Genomic DNA, 23599 nt, shown 5'->3' with positions numbered 1-23599 from the left:
CACGTCCACCGGCTCAGAAGAGGGTCCGCTTTCAGGCTCAGTTCCTCCGTGGCTGGGTGAACTTTATATCGAGCATATATTAACACTTTGTGGCCTGCTTCTTTTTTTTTTTTTTTTCTTTTTTTTTTTCCTCCTCTAAGGCTGGAGGACTCCATTTTGAAGGGACCGGGTGTGCAAGCCAGAGACTCCACAAGCAACTCGTCTCAGAGAGAAGGAAACCCATCTGTTTTCACCGGGTCGCCTGCTGCACCATTTCACTGCTTCTCAGACGTGTTAATGGTGGACATTTTTTTTAAAATTACTTATTATTATTATTTTTCGTCTCCAGGACGCATGTGTGCCGGCCCAAGTGCGTGTCCGGGGGTGAGGGGGGGGGAGGAAGAAGGTACCAGTTTGCTGGCACAAGTTTTGGCATGTGACATGTCAATGGTGATGGCAGCCCGGTTTAGGATAATAATTGAGGCTTGTAATTAAGGGCAGGGGCGGGGCCGGATTTTGGAGGTGTTTTATGGATGTCCTGTACGGTTTCTTTTCTCTTTTTTTTGGTGGCTGTCAACAAGGTTATTGTTTAGTTGTTTCTTGGAAGAGAGATTTACGACCCCCCGTCCACGCTGTGGACCGGCTGGGGAGGGAGGCAGTGGTGACGCCTGGCAGTGCGCACAGCAGAGAGAGAGCGACTTTCAGGGGGCAGGCAGAGTCTGCAGGCAGGAAATAGGCTTTCAACAGAGCAGGAATCCACACGGGGCGAATTAGAAAGTTGTGGTTGTCACAAATAAGAAAGGTGCGGGGGGGGGGGGAGAGAGAGAGAGAGAGAGTGTCGCTGGAGGAGCACAACACGCCTGGATCTCGATTCCAGGGGCCGCTGGACCAGGCTTTAGCGCATGTAGAGGAGGAGGGAGGAGGAGGAGGAGGAGGAGGGTGGTGGTGGAGGGGGCAGTCAGCGAGTACGTTTCACAGGATCCGGGCCTAGTAGTGTTGCCGCTGGGACTCTCCTCATCCGCTTTCAAAAAATCGGAAATTGGCCCATTTAAACGCCAAAATGAGCGGGTTGAGGGTCACGTTGGCGGTGGCCGACACCGGAATGGTAAGATTCTCGCGACAGATCCCGTGTCATTCGGCGTTTTCTCCGTGATTTTTGTGTTGTTTGATGCACACATAGCCTGCTGCATCTGTCGGGGAGGGAAGCAAGTGTGTGTGTGTGTGTGTGTCTCTCTACGCGTGTGGGTGTCAGTGTGTGTCGGTGAACTTGTTTAGTGTCGTCTCGCGTTGTGCCGTTTTGTGTCTCTTGTTTCGTGCAAGCAACGAGCGACGCGCACACACACACACACACACACACACACAGACAGGCAGACACACACATTCAGTGGCACGCGTCTATGCACGCACACACACACACAAGCGCGCGCGCACGAACGGGTCCATTTTATTTCCAGTTGCAGTGCCGGCGTGTATGACGGTTGGTTTTTAACATGACGTGCCAACATTCATTGCATTTTTAGTGTGTGTGTGTGTGTGCGTGCGTGCGCGTGGTGCATGCACGAGCGGGAGTTTACAGGCTGCTGACCTCATATCTTACTTGATGTCATTTCCATCATATCGCGATCATTCTCCTCTGAGGCTTTATTATAGCGGCGGTTGCGATGTTTGCGCAGAATCTCCATCAAACTAAAAAAAAAAACATGTCACCATAGGCCGACCGGCGCGTCGTCAGTGAGTCTGTTTACGTTTTATTTTGACATCATGTGAAGGCAGGTTTGTGTTGTGTTTCACGGATTTGATGGCTTAGCTGTGTCCCTTTTTATATTTTCTTTTATGTACCTCTGCCACCGGCTGCCTGGGATAACTTTAGACAAGCTGCGGTGATGTTATGACAGATTGTAGCAACATGATGTGCACAAAAAAACAACAATGTAATTTGTTGTAGGAATATCAATGTAGGATTATAGGACATATCATAAAATTAAACAAAATCACAGCTGTGTTCTACAGGTATACTACAACGTGCCTTGGTGCAAGTACAAATGTGCAGAATGTTTATGATTTTGGGCTCCACTCTGTAATATTTTCTGTTTATGTTTCAGGGAGGAACCATGCCAGCATGAGTGGGCCTTACCCAGGCCCTGGCAGGGAGACTCATCAGTCCAGCTGCCCTTTGACCCCCAGCCGTGACCTCTCCGCCCACTCTTGCCATGACCACAGGATCGGGCTAACCATGTCTGCCGCCGCCGCCTCCTCCCTAAAGCATGCATCCGTTTATGGGTTCACACAAAGAGACCACTCCCCTTCCTCTTCTTCCACCTACAGTCCTCTCAGGAGGCTGCAACATCTCACCACCATGGTGAGCCAGCCGGACCTGGTCCTGCCGATGAGGGAGCCAGAGAGGAGCTGGGAGTGGGGTGGGAATAAGAAGGAGAGGGGGAAGGGGATGGAGAGGGACTCCTGGGCTGATTGCACTGGCAGTGATTATTCTGGCACCCAGAACACAAGCAAAGGGGAGAGCTTTGGCGGCTCTACCGGTGGACAAAAACAACCCGTGGCCCAAACTAGAAGTAGAGACGCGCCAGCGGCCAATCGCGGCGATCCCGTGGCGTCTGAGAAAAAGACGGAAGCTCTCTTCTCGGGCCCGCCCAGCCCGGCCTTCTCTCTGGATAGCAACAGCCCCTTCGCTAACGGCTTCCTGCACTTTGAATCCTCTTTGTTTGAGGATGACGACAACGATGAAGAGCAGGGCACTGTGTCACCTCTGGGGGAAAGCTCGCAGGACAAACGAGAGACCGCGGGGAATGTCCTCCAGTCCACTCCTGGACACTCTAACTCGGAGTCCAAGGATGTTACCGGCTCGTCAGCCAAGGTGGTCACCCGGTCCCAGTCCTCGGGGCAGCGCAGGAGATACTGGGACGGCTCGGATGACGAGTGGGAGAGCGACACCGAGCTGCTCCTGCTCGAGGATTGTCCCTCAATGCATTCATTGGCAAGTTTGATCCTCATTACTCCAAGTAAACAAAAGAACACATTTTAAAGGTTGTTTCTTTTCTAGCAATAGCAGCACCTCTATTATGAAACAACCGGCTTTCTTTCTGGTGTTGATGCAACATTGTACACTTTTAATATGGCCCTCAGTCAAAGGATTTTCCCCTTACTAGATTATGTGTTTGGTGCTGGATGACATAACTTTATTTTTTCACACACAGACCTTGTGCATGACACACTGAACACCTGCGCTGCCCTTTCACCTGCTCCACAAGCGAGCTCGGTCGTTGAAAAATATGTTCGTCTTCTATTTACAAAGAGCTGCAGGAGAATGTTCGGCTTCTCAAGAGGTTTCCAGAGTGTCAGGAGGGCGGAGGAGGGAAAGACGTGAGGCTAGCGGGCTTTGTAAGGTGAAAGGGACAGCTGAACGTAAACAGGAAGTAAGTTATGGCGGATCGGATGCTGATTTGGCCAGTTCGTCTACAAGGCCTGCAGGCTGCTAATGGAGGCAATTAAGGTACTTAAAAACCCGTGGCACGTGATTGCAAAAATTACACTTCTCTGAGTCCTAGAGTAGTCAAATCTGAGCTCATGGCATGATGCGCATACATTGTTAGATTCAGTGTGACTCCAGAATTTGCCTGAGAAACATCACGTTTAAGTTTCCTGCAGTCAATGATTCAAAAAACATATATATATAATTTTTTTTAACAAAGAGATATAATGTGTTAATTACTAAGCTTCTAGTTAGGTGGATTGTTTTCACTCTGGACAGAGCAAGGCAAGCTGGCTTTTTCCAGACTTTGTGCAAAGTTAAGCTAACCAGCTGCTGACTGTGCACAGGTGAGAGAGAGAGCAGTATTGGTATTTTCATATAACTCTCAGAAACCAAGGGAATCGGTGTATTTCCCAGCATTTATGAAATGAGTCTTGAAGGACCTGGATGCTTTTATCGTATGGTCAGAAATTCGTCATTGCAGTGTTCCCCAGGAATACAATTTAGGACCGCTGTTATATCTTTGTATACGGGGTCAAATATTTCAGTAACTCAACATTGATTATCTGGTCATGATGTGATTGATTACGTGGCTTTTATTTTTACAAAATGGCACACAATTAGAACATTATTGTGGAGGTCTATTTTCTTTATTTGTTATGTAGAAACCAATGAAAGGGTGAGTGTTTGAAAACAAACCGCTATAATTCATTCTAGCTTTGTGACCTATGATTTAACATCGATTTAACAGCCCCTGGAGGGAAAAACTAAAGATATACAGTCGCTGATTATAAGGCTAGTAGCTCAGCAGACCGTCATTTACTACGTAGATTCTGTGATAAAGATTCATTCATACATGTAATGAACACCTCTGGAGGCTAGCTGTTTCCCCTGCTTCCTGGATTGACTTTCTCTTCTAACCCTTGGCAAGAAAGCGGATAAGCGTGTTTCCCAAAATGTTGGGCTACTCCTTTTTTTTTTAAATGCAATCCTAGCAGCAGCCACTATCAGCCCTCTGGCCATTGCTGCGACATGCCGGTCATAACTCAGGCCGGCTCATGTACCCCGACATGTCCTCTCAACCTGCTGCTGTGAGCAGTCACTCCTATTAACACAAATGAGGTGTGACCAGGTTGGGATTCTCTTCTACTGGGGTTTGAAACCGGTTGTGGTACAAAGGAAGGCTAAAATTAGACCTCAGATAAAGCTTGTAGAGAACATTGTTGGTCCGAAGCTGAAACTTTTGACCGTGTGTGTGTGTGTGTGTGTGTGTGTGTGTGTGTGTGTGTGTGTGTGTGTGTGTGTGTGTGTGTGTGTGTGTGTGTGTGTGTGTGTGTGTGTGTGTGTGTGTGTGTGTGTGTGTGTGGATATGAAAAGACACACAATCGTAACGACAAAGCAAATCAAGACAGGAAGGCAAAAGACATTTACCTCACACATAAAATTAAAAAAAACAAGCTCAACCTCAGTATTTTTAATATCTGAGCAACTTTAGTCAATTAGTCCTTCTTTATGCTTTTTTCATGCTGAATGACTGCGTCCAAGAGCAAGGTAAAAATATATATAAATCAAATGGGTAAAAGAAATCCCTCGTAGTCTCCTATTTTGAACACTAACCTTCAAAATGTGTGTTAGCTTATCATAGCTTATAACACTATTAAAGGTACTTCTTTGGTTACTGTTCATAGATCTGAACTATGTTATTTATACACACTGTCTTGGAGGATCAGCAGGTGTTTGGCACAGCTAGAGATGTAGGATTGCCATCGTTCAACAATCCTCATGGATTATGCAATATGTCTATGTTGATGTCTTTGAAAGTAGAGCAAATGCACATCAAGGTTATGATGGACATCCTAAAATAACAAGCGACCAACACGTGTGTAGCAGTGATCTGGTGAAAACCCAAAACCCGTCTTATTTTCATTTGTCTGATTGCAGTTTTCTTTCTTCATTGTCACGTTGTCGACAGCAGAACAGCTTCAAGAAAAAGTCTTTGCCGCTGGTGAAGTTTTTAGAAGGTGAAGTTATTTGGGCAAAGTTCAACCGAAGACCATGGTGGCCGTGTGAGGTGACCCTTGACCCGACACAGGGAATCTATCACAAAGTGAAAGGTGGGCCAGAGACATTGCTGACTTCATGTGATTGCCTACATTGCATAAGGATTATCTTTAATCGTTGCATTGATAGTTTTGGTCTGCAGTAAATTGATATCCTCAGCTGGTTCTAGCAGAGCATGAAAGATGATTAACAAGGAACTATGATGCTAGAAATGTTTTGTTAAATACTACAAACTGCTGATATTGTGGTTTACTTTTATTTCCACTGTCTATACTAAAAGAAAATCATTCTCATACGAGCATGCACATTTGATTGTAGTTATGTAGAGAGTCCAGGTTTTCTTGCATTTTGCTCAGCTGACATACAAATGTATATCCTGTGCAGGATTATGTAGTTTTAAATCTCATATCAAGACATTGAGACTGATGTTTGTTGTTGTCTTAGAGCCGAGTGACCGTCCCTGTCGGCTCTACCATGTCAGGACCTTTGGGGAGCCCGTGGAGCTCACCTGGGTGGAGGACAGAGCAACTCACAGTTTCCACGGAGGCTTTGAATTTGAACAACTCCCCCTACTTCGCCGGAGGGGGAAGCAAAGGGAGCAGAACTACAAATACACTGTAATTACTATTTTAAGAATGATGAGTCACTGCTTGCATGCCCTTAATAAAAAGTTGGTCTCGATCATCATCATTGCTGGATGATCATCGTCTTAGACAATAAAACAAAGGTTTTAGACTTGTTCAGGAATGACTTCAGTTTACAATTAAGAAATACTTCTGTAAACTAGTATATTATGTGTGAAAAGATTGAGTATTGTTTACCTTTATCTTTCTGCAGATTGCAAAGCGTTTTCAGGACTCTTGGAAATCCAGTGTGGCAGAAGCTGAATCTGTTCTCCAAGAGAGACCCAAAATAGCTTCCTTCATTCCTTCGTCTCTAGACGATGCCTTCCATGACAGTTCTCCACCGAAGAGAGAAAACAAGGCCCATCCAGCCTTTCCTCCCGCCACTTCACCAACCCTTCCTGAGACATTGCACATTACCAATGGATCCATTTCATCCCCAAGTACAACTCCAGCAAAGACAAGCACTTTAAGGAAATCTTCTGGCAAGAAGAAAACAAGTAAATCGTCAAAGGACACGAGTAGTAAAAACTCTAAAAAGACGTTGCATAATAGCCCTGACCAATCAGATCAAGACAATGGAGAGTGCCCGTATTCTGACCTTGACTCAGTCCCTAAGATTTTGTGTCCCAAAGCACTTGAACGTCAGTCGAAGCTAGCTCCGACTCAGCCATCTGTTACAGTAGTCAAAGAGGTGAAAAAGCAGCCAGAGATTCAGAGTGGTCTTTGGTTCAGTAAATCCGGCAAAGACAGACGACCTAAAACATCCAGTCCGGTGCCAGACCGCACTCTGTTTGGTAAGGTGCCCTGTAAGAAAAAAAACTCTATTGTAAGTAAAAAGTATCAGATTCCTAGTGCGTCCTCCTCCAGTGGTGGGCCCACTGACCAGTCAGTGTTGTCAGACAAGCATAAGACTCCAGTACCTGCTGAAACAAATCAGTCACCTGAACAGTACGGACATTTAAAGTGTAAAAACACCCCAGTTGTTGATGGGCCTTTTGGTACAACTGGCAGTTCCACTGGCCAGTCAAGATTGTCAGACAAGCATAAGACTCCGGTACCTGCTGAAACAAATCAGTCACCTGAACAGTACGGACATTTAAAGTGTAAAAACACCCCAGTTGTTGATGGGCCTTTGGGTACAACTGGCAGTCCCACTGGCCAGTCAAGATTGTCAGACAAGCATAAGACTCCGGTACCTGCTGAAACAAATCAGTCACCTGAACAGTACGGACATTTAAAGTGTAAAAATACCCCAGTTGTTGATGGGCTTTTGGGTACAACTGGCAGTTCCACTGGCCAGTCAAGATTGTCAGACAAGCATAAGACTCCGGTACCTGCTGAAACAAATCAGTCACCTGAACAGTACGGACATTTAAAGTGTAAAAACATCCCAGTTGTTGATGGGCCTTTGGGTACAACTGGCAGTTCCACTGGCCAGTCAAGATTGTCAGACAAGCATAAGACTCCGGTACCTGCTGAAACAAATCAGTCACCTGAACAGTACGGACATTTAAAGTGTAAAAACATCCCAGTTGTTGATGGGCCTTTCAGTACAACTGGCAGTCCCACTTTCCAGTCAAGATTGTCAGACAAGCAGAGGTCACTTGTCACTGTTGAGACTGGTGTGTCATCTGACAAATGTGGATATGCAAAGGTTAGACAGACGGTGAGTAATACAGTTGACATTGTTACTGGCTCAACGTCAGACCAATTGGGTTGCTCAGATGTGAAAAAGGACTTAGAGCCCAGTCCAGTAAGTTTCATGAACCAAAGTAGGTTGAGTGTAAAGAAAGTCAGTCAAACTCAACATTCTGACTTTATGGCTGATAAAAAGGTCTGCGTAATTGACAGGATTTCTGACAAAGCAGAAGAAAACGAAAGTAACAAGAATACAGTGTCCACTGTAAATGTTGACACTACTGACCTATTAGCAAGTCTAGACAAACAAACAAGTCTGGTTTCTAAGTGTAGGCTACCTTTTGTCAAATTGATACGCAAGGACATAAAAGGTAGGAAGTTCCTGAACTCCAGAGTTACCATTAGTCCCGAGGACCAACCTAGATGTACAAAGAATGAGAAAACACCAGATACTACTGTGACTAAAATGTCCTCTAAACCGTCAGATTGGGTTGACGGTAAGGCAAGGGTCTCCATTGATCAGACTGACGGTTCAGAATCCACAAAGGTCTCAGTTAAGAAGTTAAAAGCTAGTGGTGGTACTGCTATTCTTCGTCTCTCGTCAGAATCACGTCAAGGTAAAACTATAGTTGCCTCAGAAGTGGCAAGTGTGTCTGAGTTGCGTATCCCAGAAACTGTAAATGTAAGCCCAAGCAATGTGACTTACTCATCCTCTAACCAATCAGAACAGTCAGAATGTAAGAAGACTCCTGCATCCAAAGCAACAAGCATGTCCTCTGAACAGTTAGGCAGTTCAGAGCAAAACTCTACTCGTACAACCCCTCCACCTTCTCACCTGCATGGCAATTTAGCCTGTAGGAAAGCTCCTGTGCACGAAGGCCTGTGTTCTGCAAAATCCAAGAAAACTGTCCACAAATCAAAGCAGGTTCTTGATGAAGTCAATAAAGTCCTACTTCAAGAGCAGCCTGCCCACCTCCCTGCCAGCAGTCGCTTGATGACCAGAGCCCTGAAGGCAATGCAGGAGGCGGATCAGAAGAAGCAGGAAAAAGCCCAAAAGGAGGCTGAGCAGCAAAAACTCTTAAATCCAGACAGAAAAGCTGAGGAACATGTGTGTAATTCTGCGCATAACTCCAAACTGGACTTTTTCTCTAAAATGAAATCTCTTAAATCTCTCAATAACAATGGTGAGTGTGATCAGGACATCTTTTCTAGCTGTAGTACCCCCGCTTCGACATTGTCTGACTCGGATGTTGGTGTCAAGAGCGAAGATGAAGATCTCTCAATATCCTCAACTCCTCCAATGGACTTCATACCGCTGACTTCTAGGGTAAAGGCAAAGAAAGAAGATCTTTCCTCTAGCATACACTCCTTGTCCTCCCCTTCCTCACCATTTTCTTTTATGAATGCCTTCAAAAATGTGGAGGAGGTATCCTTCCAGTCCCTGACAAATGGGGGCGATGGTAAACCCATCTCTTTCAAACCAGACACAAACTACAAGTTCAGCACTTTTCTCATGATGTTGAAGGACTTGCATGACACGAGAGAGCGAGAGGGCACCCCCTTAGAACTGGAAATTGGGCCACCAAGTGCACATGTGAAGAAGGAACCCTTAGTGATGCCTGGGGAGGCGACACCCGCAGGCCAAGATCAACAAATTGAACATAGTAATAAAAATCTATATTTAAGTCCAGACCAAATTGTAATCAAACACAATGAGAAGAGCACAAGTCAGATGTCCAAAAGGCCCTATAACAGAAGGGGCAGCACCACCACGGTGAAAAAGAAAGCCAACCGCAAAGTGCCTTGTCGTCCTGCCAGATCTGGACCTGGTTTCCCAGGACTGGAGTCACTGCCAGCAATGGACTCTTCATCAGGAGTGGATTGCTCATCAAGAGTCCAGTCCCTGTTGGGCATACAGACCAGCTGCTGGAATAGGCAAGCTGTCGGTGGTGAAGGAGTAGTTGGGGAGGAGATGGAGGAGGATGGGTGGGGCAAAGTAAATGAGAATCTACAGAACATGGTGCCTTTGGAGCAGAGGGGGTGCGACACTATGCTGTGTCTGGAACAGCCAAATGGCCTTGACGCAGACTGCACTGAGACTAACACTAGCTTGATGCACAACGCTGGAGAAGGTGACAAGGCTCCAAAAGGTAAGGACAGTCTAATTTTAGAGTCTGCCCAAAGTAGGAAAGCACAATGTGAACGAGATCCTGGATGCATTTCGAAAAACATCTCAAAGTTGTAATTATTGTAGTTTGGCCCCCTGATTTGGCATGCAATTGGCGTTATATGGGGCCTAGGTAATAGTTTTTGTAGGTGATACATAAATGGTAGATGATGCTTCCACCTGATAAGCAATGTAACATTGTTTATCATTGTTTGCACACTATTTTCTGTAGTATTTTCTACAGTTTTGGGTGTATTCAGCGCAAATGAATTGCTAATCCAAGCTCATGACAGGAAACCACCCCTGAACTCATAGTAATGTGGTTATATACAGATAACCAGCTTGTTGAAGTGGAAAAATAAAATGGCAGTTGATATATTAAACTGCAGGTATCCGTAGCAACAGTTATTTGTATGGTTGCTACATGCTAGCAGTTAAGCTAACTCTCGGTCATGAAACTTCCGACTACAAATCTCTTTGCCTGTGACAGGTAGCTATGGTATATGTGTGATAATGCACTCTGCTGTCTAGTAACCCTATAGACAACAGGGATTTAAAAACGCTAGTGTCTGTTCTTATATATCTTTTTCAGCACATAAACGAATTAGAAAACCAAGCAAGAGGCTGATCGAATGGACTGAAGAGTATGATCAGATTTTCTCCACCAGGAAGAAAACCAAAAAGCCTCTCCAGTTGATTGGAAAGGTAAAACTCATACAAAGTAAGATCTGTTGTAATTTTATAGTTATATGTCGTTAAATATGCATACTACTATGGCATTAAGCTTCCAATACCACTTGTTTCCAGCGACACACGAAGCTCGTATCACCGATTTGACAGTGAAATCTCGTCATTTGTTTCCTCAGGACAATCAGCCCATCTTGGCCATGTCCGAACCCCCGGAATCAGACAACAGCGCACACGACCAGCCATCCGTGAACTCGCTTCCTGAAATACAGACGCCACCTCCCGAGGACATTGCAGCAGCAGCAGCGCCCTCTGAGCTACAAATTCCCGGCACTGAAAACACATCCCCCCAAGAAGCACCGGTGCTCTCCGTAGACACACTAACCCCTCCTCCTGAATCTGACGTCTCGCTGTCCGAAGGCCCCGTCAAACGCAAGGAAGGTGAGGAAGTCTTTTTTGTTTCTTTCTTTGCTACTTAACTGTAAAGTAAAACGTCTTCTGGGTAAATGGCCAAAATAATGTGGACACACGAACATTACATCCATATGTGACTATTAAAACCACAGGTTTTGCAATACAATATAAATATAATAATTATATCTGCTGCTATAAACCAACCGTAAAGTCTGGGAACCACTGATGAAATATATAACAATCAGGGTTTTTATGTGACATTTAATTCACAGGAAAAGTTCCCGTGCTGGAGAAGAAGCGGAAGAGGAAACCCACTCAGAAGATCCTGGAGTATTGTATCGAGGCAGAGGCCTCAACGGTCCCCAAGAAGAAGGTAAATATATATATATATATATATATCTTCTGTGTGTACATTTACTAATCTGTGGTACATCTATATTACTTGTGTTTTACATTTTCTGCTACTTTTATACTTAAATATTGCACTTTTTACTCCGCTACATTTAATTGTTAACTTTAATTACTTTGCACTTTGGTTAAACTTAATAACAACAATACAAATATAATCAACTAATGCATTGTGATGTATTATTATCAGTTAAGAGCTTTATAATTAAGGCTTTATGGTCCCAAAGAGCAAATAAAGAAGTTACCCAGCAGGATGTAGTTCAAATGAGCACCACATTTACCAGCTGCAACATTAATGTGATAAATACACTAATGCATCAATTATAATCCAATTAGATAATATACATTATTATGAAATGAGCAATTCTGCATATTGAATATTATTTTTATATATATATGTGTGTGTGTATGTATATATATATATATATATATATATAAACTATATTTTGATGTAATACGTGGTACTTTTTACACTGTTCTTCCAACTCTTGAGGCATTCGTTAATCTGCTATCTATTAAACTAAGAGTATTTAAAGTCAGCTTTTAAATTTAAGAAGGTTCATATAATAGATGTTATCATCATTTTCGTTGAAAATAGACTTTTGGAAAATTAGTTTTAATTTCTGTCTGGATTCACAAACGAACGCAGGCGCATGCAAACTTCATGTTGGACAGACATTACATTTAAGATCAGTGAAGATGAGAAAAGAGGTTTATTTATGACGATATTATAAATCAGGGAGTTTCAAAAAGGTTTTTTCTCGTCACAGGTGAAAACAGTGAAGAACAACACGAATCCTGATCCCCAATCAGGTCAGTGAACCATCTAAGTATATTACACCGTTCAATTTATAATAATCTAACATTTTGCTTTTCTTGAAAAGCGGAAAACTAAATGTTTTAGTTTGCTAAACTCTTCTAAACAGTTGAATTTCCAGACAAGAAAACATTCTTCTATATATTTAAAAATATGATGGAAAATGATTGAGAATCTAAATTGGAATAAATAGTTGTGGAGGATTATTTTCCTGCAGTGTTGTGATTTATTTATATAGTTGGGAAGAACAGATTCTAACGCGTCTTTCTTATACCCAGATGCCGGACCACCATCTTTAATATCAAAGAGTAATAAGCAGCTCGTAGCCTCCAGCTCCACGCCGACGCCAACAGAGGCGTCCGCCTGTGTGCCCGCAGATGCCCCTCCCGGCTCTCCGGGCCCCTCCTCTCCGGCACCGTCCGAACCCGCCCACGTGGAGACGGCATCGGAAGACGTTGATGCTCCTCAAGCGGAAGACAAAAGGGACACGGCGGAGTCGGAGGTCGGCCGTCTTCCTTGTAGTCTTCCCCCATTTTGTGATTTTAATTTGATCTCAGCCAACGTTTAACAGAGCTCCAGTTAGAAATGACCAGAAGACGAGAGAAGAAGATAAAGAGCCAGTTCTGTGGGAGGAAAGACACGTTGGTTGATGTCAGTTAAAAGATACCGCTTTGATTTAAAACAAGAGTCAATCATTTCTTGATGGGCAAAAGAGAGAAACTTCACAGCAAGGAAAAGATTTGAAACGCGTAGTTTTTTGCAGTGATAAATCTAACATATATATATATATATATATGAATTTGTCTCCTTAGGGTGACCTGTCCAGCTTGGATCAAAGCTTCTCCTCGATGAAGGACTACTTGTCGCTGTGTGACGATACGCTTTTACCCTCCAGGAAGATCATAGGAGACAGAGGAGGTCCTGCCTCCATGAAGGAGAACATATGTCAGGTGAGGCCCCCCCCCCCCCCCCAGAACCCTAAATTCAAAGTTATTTCATACCAGTCTCCCCCAGAGCGGCGTCTTCATCACTTTCTCCTGAGCCTTATTTTCTGGACGACATTTCTATTTAGATTTATCTTTATCGATCCAACTTTTGACACCGCAGCGAACGACCTCGTAAAAAATACTAGACTCTCGAGTTTCTGCTTAAGTTCACGCTATATTTAGAAGATTATCATCGATCTACCTTTTTGCCGTCAGACATCCCATTAGGAAGGGGAGCTGCAGCCGTTATCTATGCACTCTTCAAAGCCACGGGACTCCTTTTGACCAAAACTGTATTTTTGTTTTTTAGCAATTCAGCCTCTGCTTGCCTTCGCCATTCAGTCTTTTCTTGTCATATTATAGAGCTTTGTCATTATTACAGAAAGTCTGTGTCGCTTGTTTTAACACCGTATCTCGTGGGATGAATTCAGTCCGTGCTGAAAGGGAGATTGTAGTGAAACCCGGGAGGGATCCAGTAATGATTGAAGTGGACATCTGGCTGTGAGGAAGATATTTAAAATGAATGGCCTGTAAAACACACTAAAATACATCCTCCCCTTTTCTCATTATCACAATAAATCAAAAAAAGTCCCCAAAGATGAAACATGGATGTGACACCAAGTACACACTGTAGCACCGTGTAGCCCCACCACCACCACCACCACCAGCATTAATACTGTTTGATAATATTTCCTGCCTCAGGTGTGTGAGAAGACGGGGGAGCTGCTGCTCTGCGAGGGTCAGTGCTGTGGAGCCTTCCACCTGCACTGCATCTCTCTGGCCGAGGCACCGAAAGGGAAGTTCGTCTGTCCAGAGTGCAAATCAGGTACGACCGTGTTTATGTATATGTGTGTATATATATATATATATATATATATATATATATATATATATATATTATACAATAACAAGCCAGAGCGGCACGGGCTCCCATCTGATTGTCAACGAGAATACATTCATTTAACCTGATGAACTTCTGCGGACTGAAACCTCACAAAATACAAACTTAATAATATAAAATGTGAAGAACAAAATCCCAGATTGTGTTCAATTGTAACATTTGATTTCACAGTTTTTTCCGCCTTCTGAATTATAGGATTTGACAGATAACAAACGAGAAACATTCGTATTTCGGTATCTCTGTTCTTCGCATTAACAATAATAATAGTAACGATAAGCTTCAACGCTAAACATGTACACTCACTTTTCTTATGTATATATTTGATTGTGTCGTATTTATGTTATTATTGTATCATTCAAATTGTATTTATGGAGATTTAGAGTTTGGGACGTATTTGTGTTGTAATGGATCTCTTGATATATATATTTGAATTAAAAAAAGCATGTGGTGGACGCTAAAATGCACCACTGTTAAGTACAGAAGGTGATCATTTGTAACAATAAAATTCTCCCCAGGCGTCCACACCTGCTTTGTCTGTAAAAAGCGCAGTGAGGACGTGCGTCGCTGTATGATTCCTGTGTGCGGGAAGTTTTACCACGGCGAGTGCATCGCCAACTTCGCCCCGACCGCACCTGTGAACCGAGGCTTCCGCTGCTCCATCCACGTCTGCCTCACCTGCTTCATCACCAACCCCAACAGCTCGTCCATCGCTAAAGGTCAAACCCGGAGGACGCTCGGGACGATTTTACCCCCCCCCCCCCCCCCCTCCCTTCCCTTTTCAGCGCTCTTGACCCCGTACGTGTTGTTGGTTCCGTAGGTCGTCTGGTCCGGTGCGTGCGCTGCCCCGTGGCCTATCACGCCACAGACCTCTGCATGGCGGCCGGCTGCGTCGTGCTCTCCAACAACAGCATCATCTGTCCCAACCACTTCACCCCCCGCCGCGGCGTCAAGAACCACGAACACGTCAACGTCAGCTGGTGCTTCGTCTGCACCGAAGGTAACGGATCAAGGAACGCGTGGCCTGGGCTTGAATCTGCCCCCAGAGCCGGTAGTTTAATGGAAACGTTGTGTAAAACAACAACTTGACTTAATTAGTGTGGTTTAAAGGAGCTGGTTGGTAGATGTAGTTTCCATCAAACACTGTAAACCACTGTTTCCAGTCTTTGAGCTCGGCGGCACTTATTTACAGTATCTTCACAAGAGTGGTATCAATCTTTTCAACTCACTAATTATCTGTACAAAAGAGTGAGAACACCTTCCCAAAAGGTCAATGTATTCCTTCTTGCACACCATCAATGGTAAAGGAATAATTCAGCTCCCATACTTAAGTAAAAGTACTCATATCACACTCATAAATACTCTGTTACAAGTCCTGTATTGAAAATCACAAAAGTATTAAAAGTAGATAAATGTAGTGAAGTAAAAAGTACGATATTTTCCCCTGAGATGTAGAAGTAGAAAGTAGCGTGAAAATATAATACTCAAGTAAAGCACGAGTTAATTTCAGTTACAAACGACCCTACACGCTGTCCATATGAAACTTATCTGAGTGTCTCAGGACCAACAACACACAAATACAGTGAGTACACGTGAGTTCTTTCACTGTTGTGTTATTTATTTGAAAAAGGCAAATTACTTGACATATTATCTTCTTATTAACCCTAATGCTGCTTTTTGCTGGGTCAATAGTTTCAGAAAAAAAGTTTCTTATTTACACATCCAGCAGATGCGTCCAATCTAAGTCCAACGTTCTCTCTCTTCTTGCTCTGTTTTTGGTCTCCCCCCAACTCCCGGGGGAAATATCTGTCCCTTTCGCCGCTAAATGTTTCTATTTATTATTATTATTATTATTATTATTATTATTTAGTCGCTAACAGCGTTTGTCTCAGCGTAGACTGAGCAATAAGCTAAAGTAGGCTAAAATGTCACCTTAACGTAGGTCTAGCTAACCTTCACGCGCAACAGTTGATGCAGTTGCTCCTCTCGTCCTCCAGGGGGCAGTCTGCTGTGCTGTGAGTCCTGTCCGGCTGCGTTCCACCGGGAGTGTCTGAAGATGGAGATGCCGAAAGGCAGCTGGTACTGCAACGACTGCAAGGCTGGGAAGAAACCTCGCTTCAAGGACATCCTCTGGGTGAAGGTTGGCCGGTACAGGTCAGTTTTTAATTTATTTCAAACAAAGTTCTTCTCAAGTTAAAACAATGGGGGACGTTTTGCCCTGAGGATGACAAAAAGTGCTTTTTAGTGAAATGTCTATTGCATAAATTAGCATGAAATCTGGTTCAGACATTCATGTTCCCTTCAGGTTGAACTGCTATTACTTTGGATTTTTTTCATTTGGCGCCATCATCAGGTCAATATTGTGTCCAATGCTTTGGTTTTTTTACCAAATACCTGCAGAATTGATGAATTTTCCATCAGCCTCACAGAGCTGCAAAGCGTGCGTTCAGACTCTTTAGCTTTCGCTGTGTAAATGACACACCTTTCGTGTTTTTTTTCCCTCTCCTGCTCCATAAAGGTGGTGGCCGGCGGAGGTCAGCCATCCCAAAACGATCCCGGAGAACATCCAGCGGATGAAGCACGATGTCGGGGAGTTTCCCGTTCACTTCTTCGGCTCCAACGATTACCTGTGGACGTACCAGGCCAGGGTCTTCCCTTATATGGACGTGGACGCCAACAGCAAAGAGAAGATGGGGAAAGGCGTCGATGCCACCTACAAGAAAGGTACCCCGCGCTGTTGGTTGTGTCTCCTGCTTGTTCCCGCGATGATGACTCGAAGGGGTCTGACTGGTGTTAACGCTCCTCAGCTTTGGAGGAGGCGGCTGTTCGATTTCGGGAGCTGCAGGCGGAGAAGGAGCTTCGGCAGCTTCAGGAGGACAGGAAGAACGACAGGAAGCCTCCTCCGTACAAACACATCAAGGTCAGGGGGACTCGTGGTCTTACTTTACGTCTCTAGTTTACTTCCGAACATGCTTCACCCTCCAGGTTTCTCTTCAAAAGGTGAAGCAGCGGTGTCTGTTTTAGTTTAAAATAAACTACCATTAAATACCATTTCCATAAACCACTGGAATCGGTGTAATTAGCCAGTTTTTAGTTCCTTTTTCTTTTTTTACTTCACTACTGTAAAGTCTCGTAAAAGATGGTATTTAAATAATGGCTGTTGTAAATATTAGCCACGTCTAGAAAGATATAAAGATGGTGTAAATGCTGAATCTGGTGCACATGTTAAATTCAGGATAATGTCCTTTAAACAGCGGCTCTGGTTCTGTGTTTTAACAGAAATATTTAAGTAGTGGTTTCAATCACTTATCAATTCATTTTTTCTGGATTAATGTGAATCTACTGTTTAAGAAATAGCAGTGGGACAGTGATGTGATTACACTTTGAGTTGAGTGGGGAAATTGGGAATTAAGGCGTGGTTCTTTCTACCATCGAGGTGACTATTTTCACTGCGTGTTTATTTATTAATTATGTATTATGAGTCATGCTTAAGACTACCGATCTGTGACAAACTTGAAATATTCCTTAATATATTCCCCGCTTCCACCTTTTTGACTCGCTCAGGTGAACCGACCAATAGGGAAGGTGCAGATCTTCACGGCCGACCTATCGGAGATCCCGCGATGTAACTGCAAGGCGACGGATGAGAGTCCGTGTGGGATGGACTCCGAGTGCATCAACCGCATGCTGCTGTACGAATGTCATCCGCAGGTAAAGAGACGCCTCCGTCACACTCGCTGCATGTTTTATAGATGTATAGGTATTTATGGCTGACGATCAAAAATCAAAAGCAAGTTATGCTTCGTGTCGAGGTGCTGAGTGACCTCCAACTTAAAGCTGCATGTAGGAGCTGCATGGAGAAGGCATGAGCTGTGATTGGTCTTCTCATTGGCTTATTGGAAAGTATGATGTGCATGAATAAATCTGTCTCGATATTGCTAATTAATAATTCTTTTTATTAATCAAGTTTTATTTCATGAAAACTCAACGAAAAAAAAAGATACGACTAGCAGAAATATTCATTGTCTTCTTCACCCAAAACAATGTCAATGTCCCTCTTTATTAAATTCACGCCTCTTCCCCCGCTGGCCAAACAAAGAAGTGATACCTGTACATGGATACATGGACACACATTCATGCGTACATACACAGCCTCAACGTTCATTCTTGACCCTGGAAAGAGAACATAAATATAATATCACCACGTGTGTCATCAAGATTAAGATCGTGTGGTGATAGTTTATATTTTCTGGAGATATTCCAAGGTGGCTGTACCCCCAACCTTATAAAACCTTTATCAATGTCATTTTTTGAGAGACTGTCGATTTAGACTTGAATTTTCACGTCCAATATTCACTCATTTTTAGCTCTGGTTTTGGTCTCCACCAAACTCCAGAGGAAGCATCTGTCTCTCCAGCAGCTCCTCTGTGTTCAGCAGGTTTTTCTATTCTCTGAAAAAGACGCTATAAGAACGACGAAAGCGAACCGCAAAAGGTTTTGGTCTCCGTAAACTTTGAGCTCAAAGAGGTTGAAATTGTTTCTCAGGTTTGTCCGGCGGGCGAGCGCTGCCTCAACCAGGCGTTCAGCAAGCGTCAGTACAGCCAGGTGGAGATCTTCCGGACGCTGTCTCGTGGCTGGGGACTCCGCTGTGGCCACGACATCAAGAAGGTGACTCCTTCTCTTATTGGTTGCTCGTTCAGGGGGATCGAATCGGGCCAAATGATGTTGAGTGGGGTTTTTTTTTGGTCTCAGGGTCAGTTCGTTAGCGAGTATGTCGGGGAGGTGATTGACGAGGAGGAGTGCAGGTCCAGGATCAGACACGCCCAGGAGAACGACATCTGCAACTTCTACATGCTGACTCTGGACAAGGTACAGCTCCACAGCCAGAGTGTGTCCGTTTATAAGTTTGTACTGATACTAAACATGTTGATGGCGCACTGTGTTGACAGTGAGGAAAGAAAAAAGGTGTACATTTAATTTCTCGAGGAAAAATGCTTTTCCTTTTTTCAACAAGCACGAGGATACTTGGACCCAATCCAAAAGGCTCTTCCCGAGTGAACTAAATAATAGACTATATCATTTAGCTGTCACTCAGGTCTTGATCTATACTCGTCCTACAAAATGTGTTTATTTACCTATTTGTTTGACCCTTGTGACCTCGCTCTCTTTCACTCGTTTCCTGTCGTTGTAACCGGTGCGTGTTATCGTGTTTTCTTTTTCTTTTTTTTTTCTTTATAGGATCGAATCATCGACGCCGGGCCCAAAGGGAACGAGGCTCGCTTCATGAACCACTGCTGTCAGCCGAACTGCGAGACGCAGAAGTGGACGGTGAGCGGAGACACCCGGGTGGGGCTGTTCTCTCTCGTCGACGTCGCTGCGGGTAAATACAACATTATAACCGCTGGAATCGGAGCAATAACGCACGCACACACACACACACACAAGTTTAATGGAGCATACATGCCGACGAGGAACGCTCACGTGGAGGTGTTTCGTGTGTTTCCGTTCAGGCACAGAGCTCACTTTCAACTACAACCTGGAGTGTTTGGGGAACGGGAAGACGGTCTGTAAATGCGGGGCACCGAACTGCAGCGGCTTCCTGGGCGTCAGACCAAAGGTGAGGGCCAATGACGCACGTTTAAATACTCGTGTGTATATTGTTTGCCACCTGAGGTCGGAGGTGGAGGAAGTATTCAGATATACAAAGTAAATGTAAAAATATATAGCCTGCCAAAGAAATGTACTTTTACTTACTATTATATATGATGTTTCTGAATTTTAATATTACTGCTGCATTAATGTTGCATTTTTCTCCTGTAGATGTTTACGGTTGTAGTCATTCTAACTACTTTATACATTGTTGGGTAGTTTCATCTACGCCAATGCATTATACTCTATGAGATCGTCATCTGAACACTAACTAAAGCTGTCAGACAAATGTAGTGCAGTCAAAAGACCCTCCGAGATGCTTTTGATTAGAAGTATAGTACAATACTTGACAAAATGCACCCAGTTACACATTATTTAAATGCTGAAATCGGTCAACTGAAAGGTAAACGTGAAGTCAGCTCATCAAAAGCTTCTCTCCTCTCCAAACCAGAACAACCCGCCTCCGTCTGACGACAAAGGCCGTAAGATGAAGGGGCGGGGCCACGGCAAGAGGAAGAAAAAGGTGGTGGTGGCCAAAGAGCGAGAGGACGAGTGTTTCAGCTGCGGAGACGGAGGACAGATGGTCTCCTGTAAGAGACCCGGATGTCCCAAAGTCTACCACGCCGACTGCCTCAACCTCACCAAGAGGCCTGCGGGTCAGTGGCTCTTTATTTAACACGATAACTCACGTTTTCCATGGAATGACGAAACATTTCAGTATTTCGTGCTGCAGCCTCTTTCCCATTCGACAAGAAAAAAACGCATTAACACCCACTTGGATCTGGCTTTTGTCCTTAGTGGGAACATTTATTGGTTTCCCACACATAGACTTTACTGGAGCGGGCCCCCCCAGGGATATAAACGGCCGCCCAAGTATATTTTGCAACCCGCAGTGCGGAGACATCTTAGCAGCCTACATTTTTTATGAAAAAAAACGGGCACCTCAAAAAAAAAAAAAAAAGTCAAACATTTAATTTTCATGATCGAAAAAACTTCTGAACAGAAACATTGATTCAGACCCTGGCCGTTGAAACTGACCAATCAAAAGGAGCGGAGGCTTCGGGCCACTGACTCAAAAAGTCAACGTGACCAGCGAGCGTGTGCTTATCACGGGCCCCCAAGCTTTTTTGTGCACGATAAGCAGAAATGATAACCTCCGCGAGGATGTTTTTTTTTTCCGCTGGCAGATATTGTTCCGCGCGCTCACATCCTGGTTTTAATGCGAGTGTGTTTTTGAGACTTAATTAAACGGTATCAAACTTTCACAGGTTCAAGTCCCAAACGCGAAAAGTTTCTTTTGTGCTTTCCATCGACGTTCTCGCCTGTGTCTTCATTGTAGGTCGCTGGGAATGTCCGTGGCACCAGTGTGACATATGTAACAAGGACGCGGCGTCCTTCTGCGAGATGTGCCCCAGCTCCTACTGCAACCAGCACCGCGAAGGCCTGCTCTTCATCTCCAAGCTGGACGGCAAGCTGTGCTGCAGCGAACACGACCCCTGTGGGCCCGATCCCCTGGAGCCGGGCGAGATCCGGGAGTACCCGCCCGAGCCCAGAGCCCTGACCGCGGGGCTGGGCATGGCCGTCATCCCCTCCGCTGCTTCTAACACCACCACCAGTCAGAAACCGACCGCCAGGAAGCTCCAGGAGATCGGTGCTGCCGGCGGCGGCGGTGGTGGCATCCCGCGTCCCTCCGAGTCGCTTCCTGCGTTTTCCATCCCGGTTCCCATCACTATTCCTGTCGCCGCGCCAGCTTCCTCACCTCCCCCCTGCAGCTCAGATGCTCCCAGCAGCCCTCCAGTGTATGACCTCCCGCACTACTCGCCCATCTCCTCGTATGAGGAGGAGAGGGATGTCTTGGAGGAGGAAGAGGAAGAAGAGGAGGAGGAGGAGGACGAGGAGGGGCTGCTGGAGGAAGTCGAAGAGGAGTCGGAGGAGGAGGAAGAGGGCGAGGTGGGGAGGCAGGCGTCAGTTTCTCATGAAGAGGATGGAGAGGCGGTGTTGGAATATGTTGAGATCAAAGAGGACGACGACGATGACGACGATGACGACGATGACGACGAGGAGGACGAGGAGGAGGACAACGAGGATGATGAGGAGGAGGACGACGACGACGAGGACGACAAAAAGGAGGACGATGAGGAGGGCGAGGAGGAGGACGATGAGGAGGGCGAGGAGGAGGACGATGAGGAGGGTGCGGAGGAGGACGAGGAGGAGGAGGAAGAAGAAGAGGAAGAGGAGTGACGCACAGTGGATAATTATTACAATCGCAGGCAGCGAGCCCTCCCAGGGAAGATGAACCAATCACAAGTAGCTCAGTCTGTCACTGTATGGAGGAAATCTTAGGACAAAACTAAATCAACGCATAAATAAAGTGTTCATAAATCAAATAAATAAACGGCATAAATACTGTATAGAACCATATTTATACACAGACATTTCTTCTATTATTTATTTAGTTTTGTCCTAATCATCGGTCACACGCTCGGTTCGTGACAGTGACTTTGCACACGCGCTGACTGCACCTTCATATGGGAGATCCGACAAAGACAATGATCTGGAACCGCTACACGATGTACAACTTTGAGATTTGTGAACATATTTCACTCCAATATACTTGTTTGTTTTTTTTCTTTCTGCTGGTTTGTTTTGGTATTTGTTCTCAGTAGTATTTCAGCAAGTTGACCCTGCAAAACGTAAGTAGTGGGAGACAGTTATTGTATCTGCAGAGCCAGTGTGTATACTGTAGGTGTTTCGTGCTAGAAAAGACTGCACTGTACTGTAGCTTCCTGTCAAGGTCGTCTTCGGCCCGCGTAAATGACCTCCACTCGGTTACATTTGAATCAAATAGTGGGCACGTTTTTTTTTTTTTTTTTTTTTTAAAGAACCAGAAGAAGAAGAAGGAAAAAAAAACATGAATTTATCCGGCCATCTGCTTTCAAACGTGAACATTTTATTTTTATTACCATTTCATCCCCCCACCCCCCAAAAAAAGGATCTCAAATTGACGAGGATTCAGTGTTTCCTTCTGAATACTCTAGATGCCCTTTTAGAGAAATAGTTGTTCAGCAGTTGTTCAGCAGCTCCGTGACGGGTCGGACACTCCAGAAGCTCACGTCCATCACAGAAGGGGGTCTCGCCCCCGGTGGTCTGAATGCAGAGACGGCCCTACTCATGCTGTGCTCTGCGGTCCTTTATTTATAAACTACTCTGTGAGGCACAAACGATGACAGGGGGGGGGGGGGGGGGGGGGGGGGGGGGGGACGAAGCGTCTTCGATGGGACGCTTACTCCAGTATATGTTCTTGCCACATTGTGTTTTTTTTTTTACGCTCTGTCTTTCAAGCTTAATATTGTCTGTGTGTTATCTGCCGATGCCTTAGCGTGGTTTTTTTCCTTTGGAGATGTTTTTAAGGAGTGGTTTGGCGCCTGTGAAAGCCGAGTGTCCCAATGCCTTTTTACGGTTGCCCAACAAGCAGTGTTTCATTCCAGTGTAATTATGACCCGTTAGATCTCAAACCATTGACCTGTTAAAAACAACTGCTATATATATATATATAAATATATAAGAAAATGAACTATGAAATTAGCTTTGTTCTGGCCTCGTTCTTATTACATGTCTTGATCCAACATGAAGCTACATATAGATAGATAGATCTTTGACATTATTTTTGATGACGCAAGGAAGGCTTTTTAAAAATCGTGTTGTGGCTTTAAATTTGTTTAATTAAATGAAATCACAATTCAGAAATGCCGGACGGTCATGTAACCTCTCAAGTGCTTTAA

At 44.6% G+C, this 23599-nt stretch overlaps 1 protein-coding gene across 1 annotated transcript; it reads left to right on the top strand.

The window, feature by feature from the left end:
- Nucleotides 1–936: 936 nt before the first annotated feature.
- On the top strand, nt 937–21938 carry nsd1b (nuclear receptor binding SET domain protein 1b; the record flags this gene model as incomplete). Its single annotated transcript, XM_034551002.1, has 24 exons — nt 937–1084; nt 2082–2971; nt 5442–5580; nt 5972–6144; nt 6365–9941; nt 10551–10663; nt 10825–11086; nt 11332–11432; nt 12238–12280; nt 12563–12786; nt 13097–13234; nt 13973–14096; nt 14687–14887; nt 14989–15168; nt 16166–16322; nt 16687–16892; nt 16976–17088; nt 17733–17879; nt 18714–18836; nt 18921–19037; nt 19407–19548; nt 19679–19785; nt 20269–20473; nt 21157–21938. Coding segments are annotated over exons 2-24 (8247 nt in total), but the record flags the coding sequence as incomplete, so codon positions are not given.
- Between the last annotated feature and the right edge of the window lie 1661 nt (nt 21939–23599).

This window comes from Cyclopterus lumpus, chromosome 14 (assembly GCF_009769545.1).
Source record: "Cyclopterus lumpus isolate fCycLum1 chromosome 14, fCycLum1.pri, whole genome shotgun sequence".
Classification (NCBI taxonomy): Eukaryota; Metazoa; Chordata; class Actinopteri; order Perciformes; family Cyclopteridae; genus Cyclopterus; species Cyclopterus lumpus.
The sequence above is the reverse complement of the archived record's forward strand: the minus strand, read 5'-3'. Positions and strand labels throughout refer to the sequence as shown.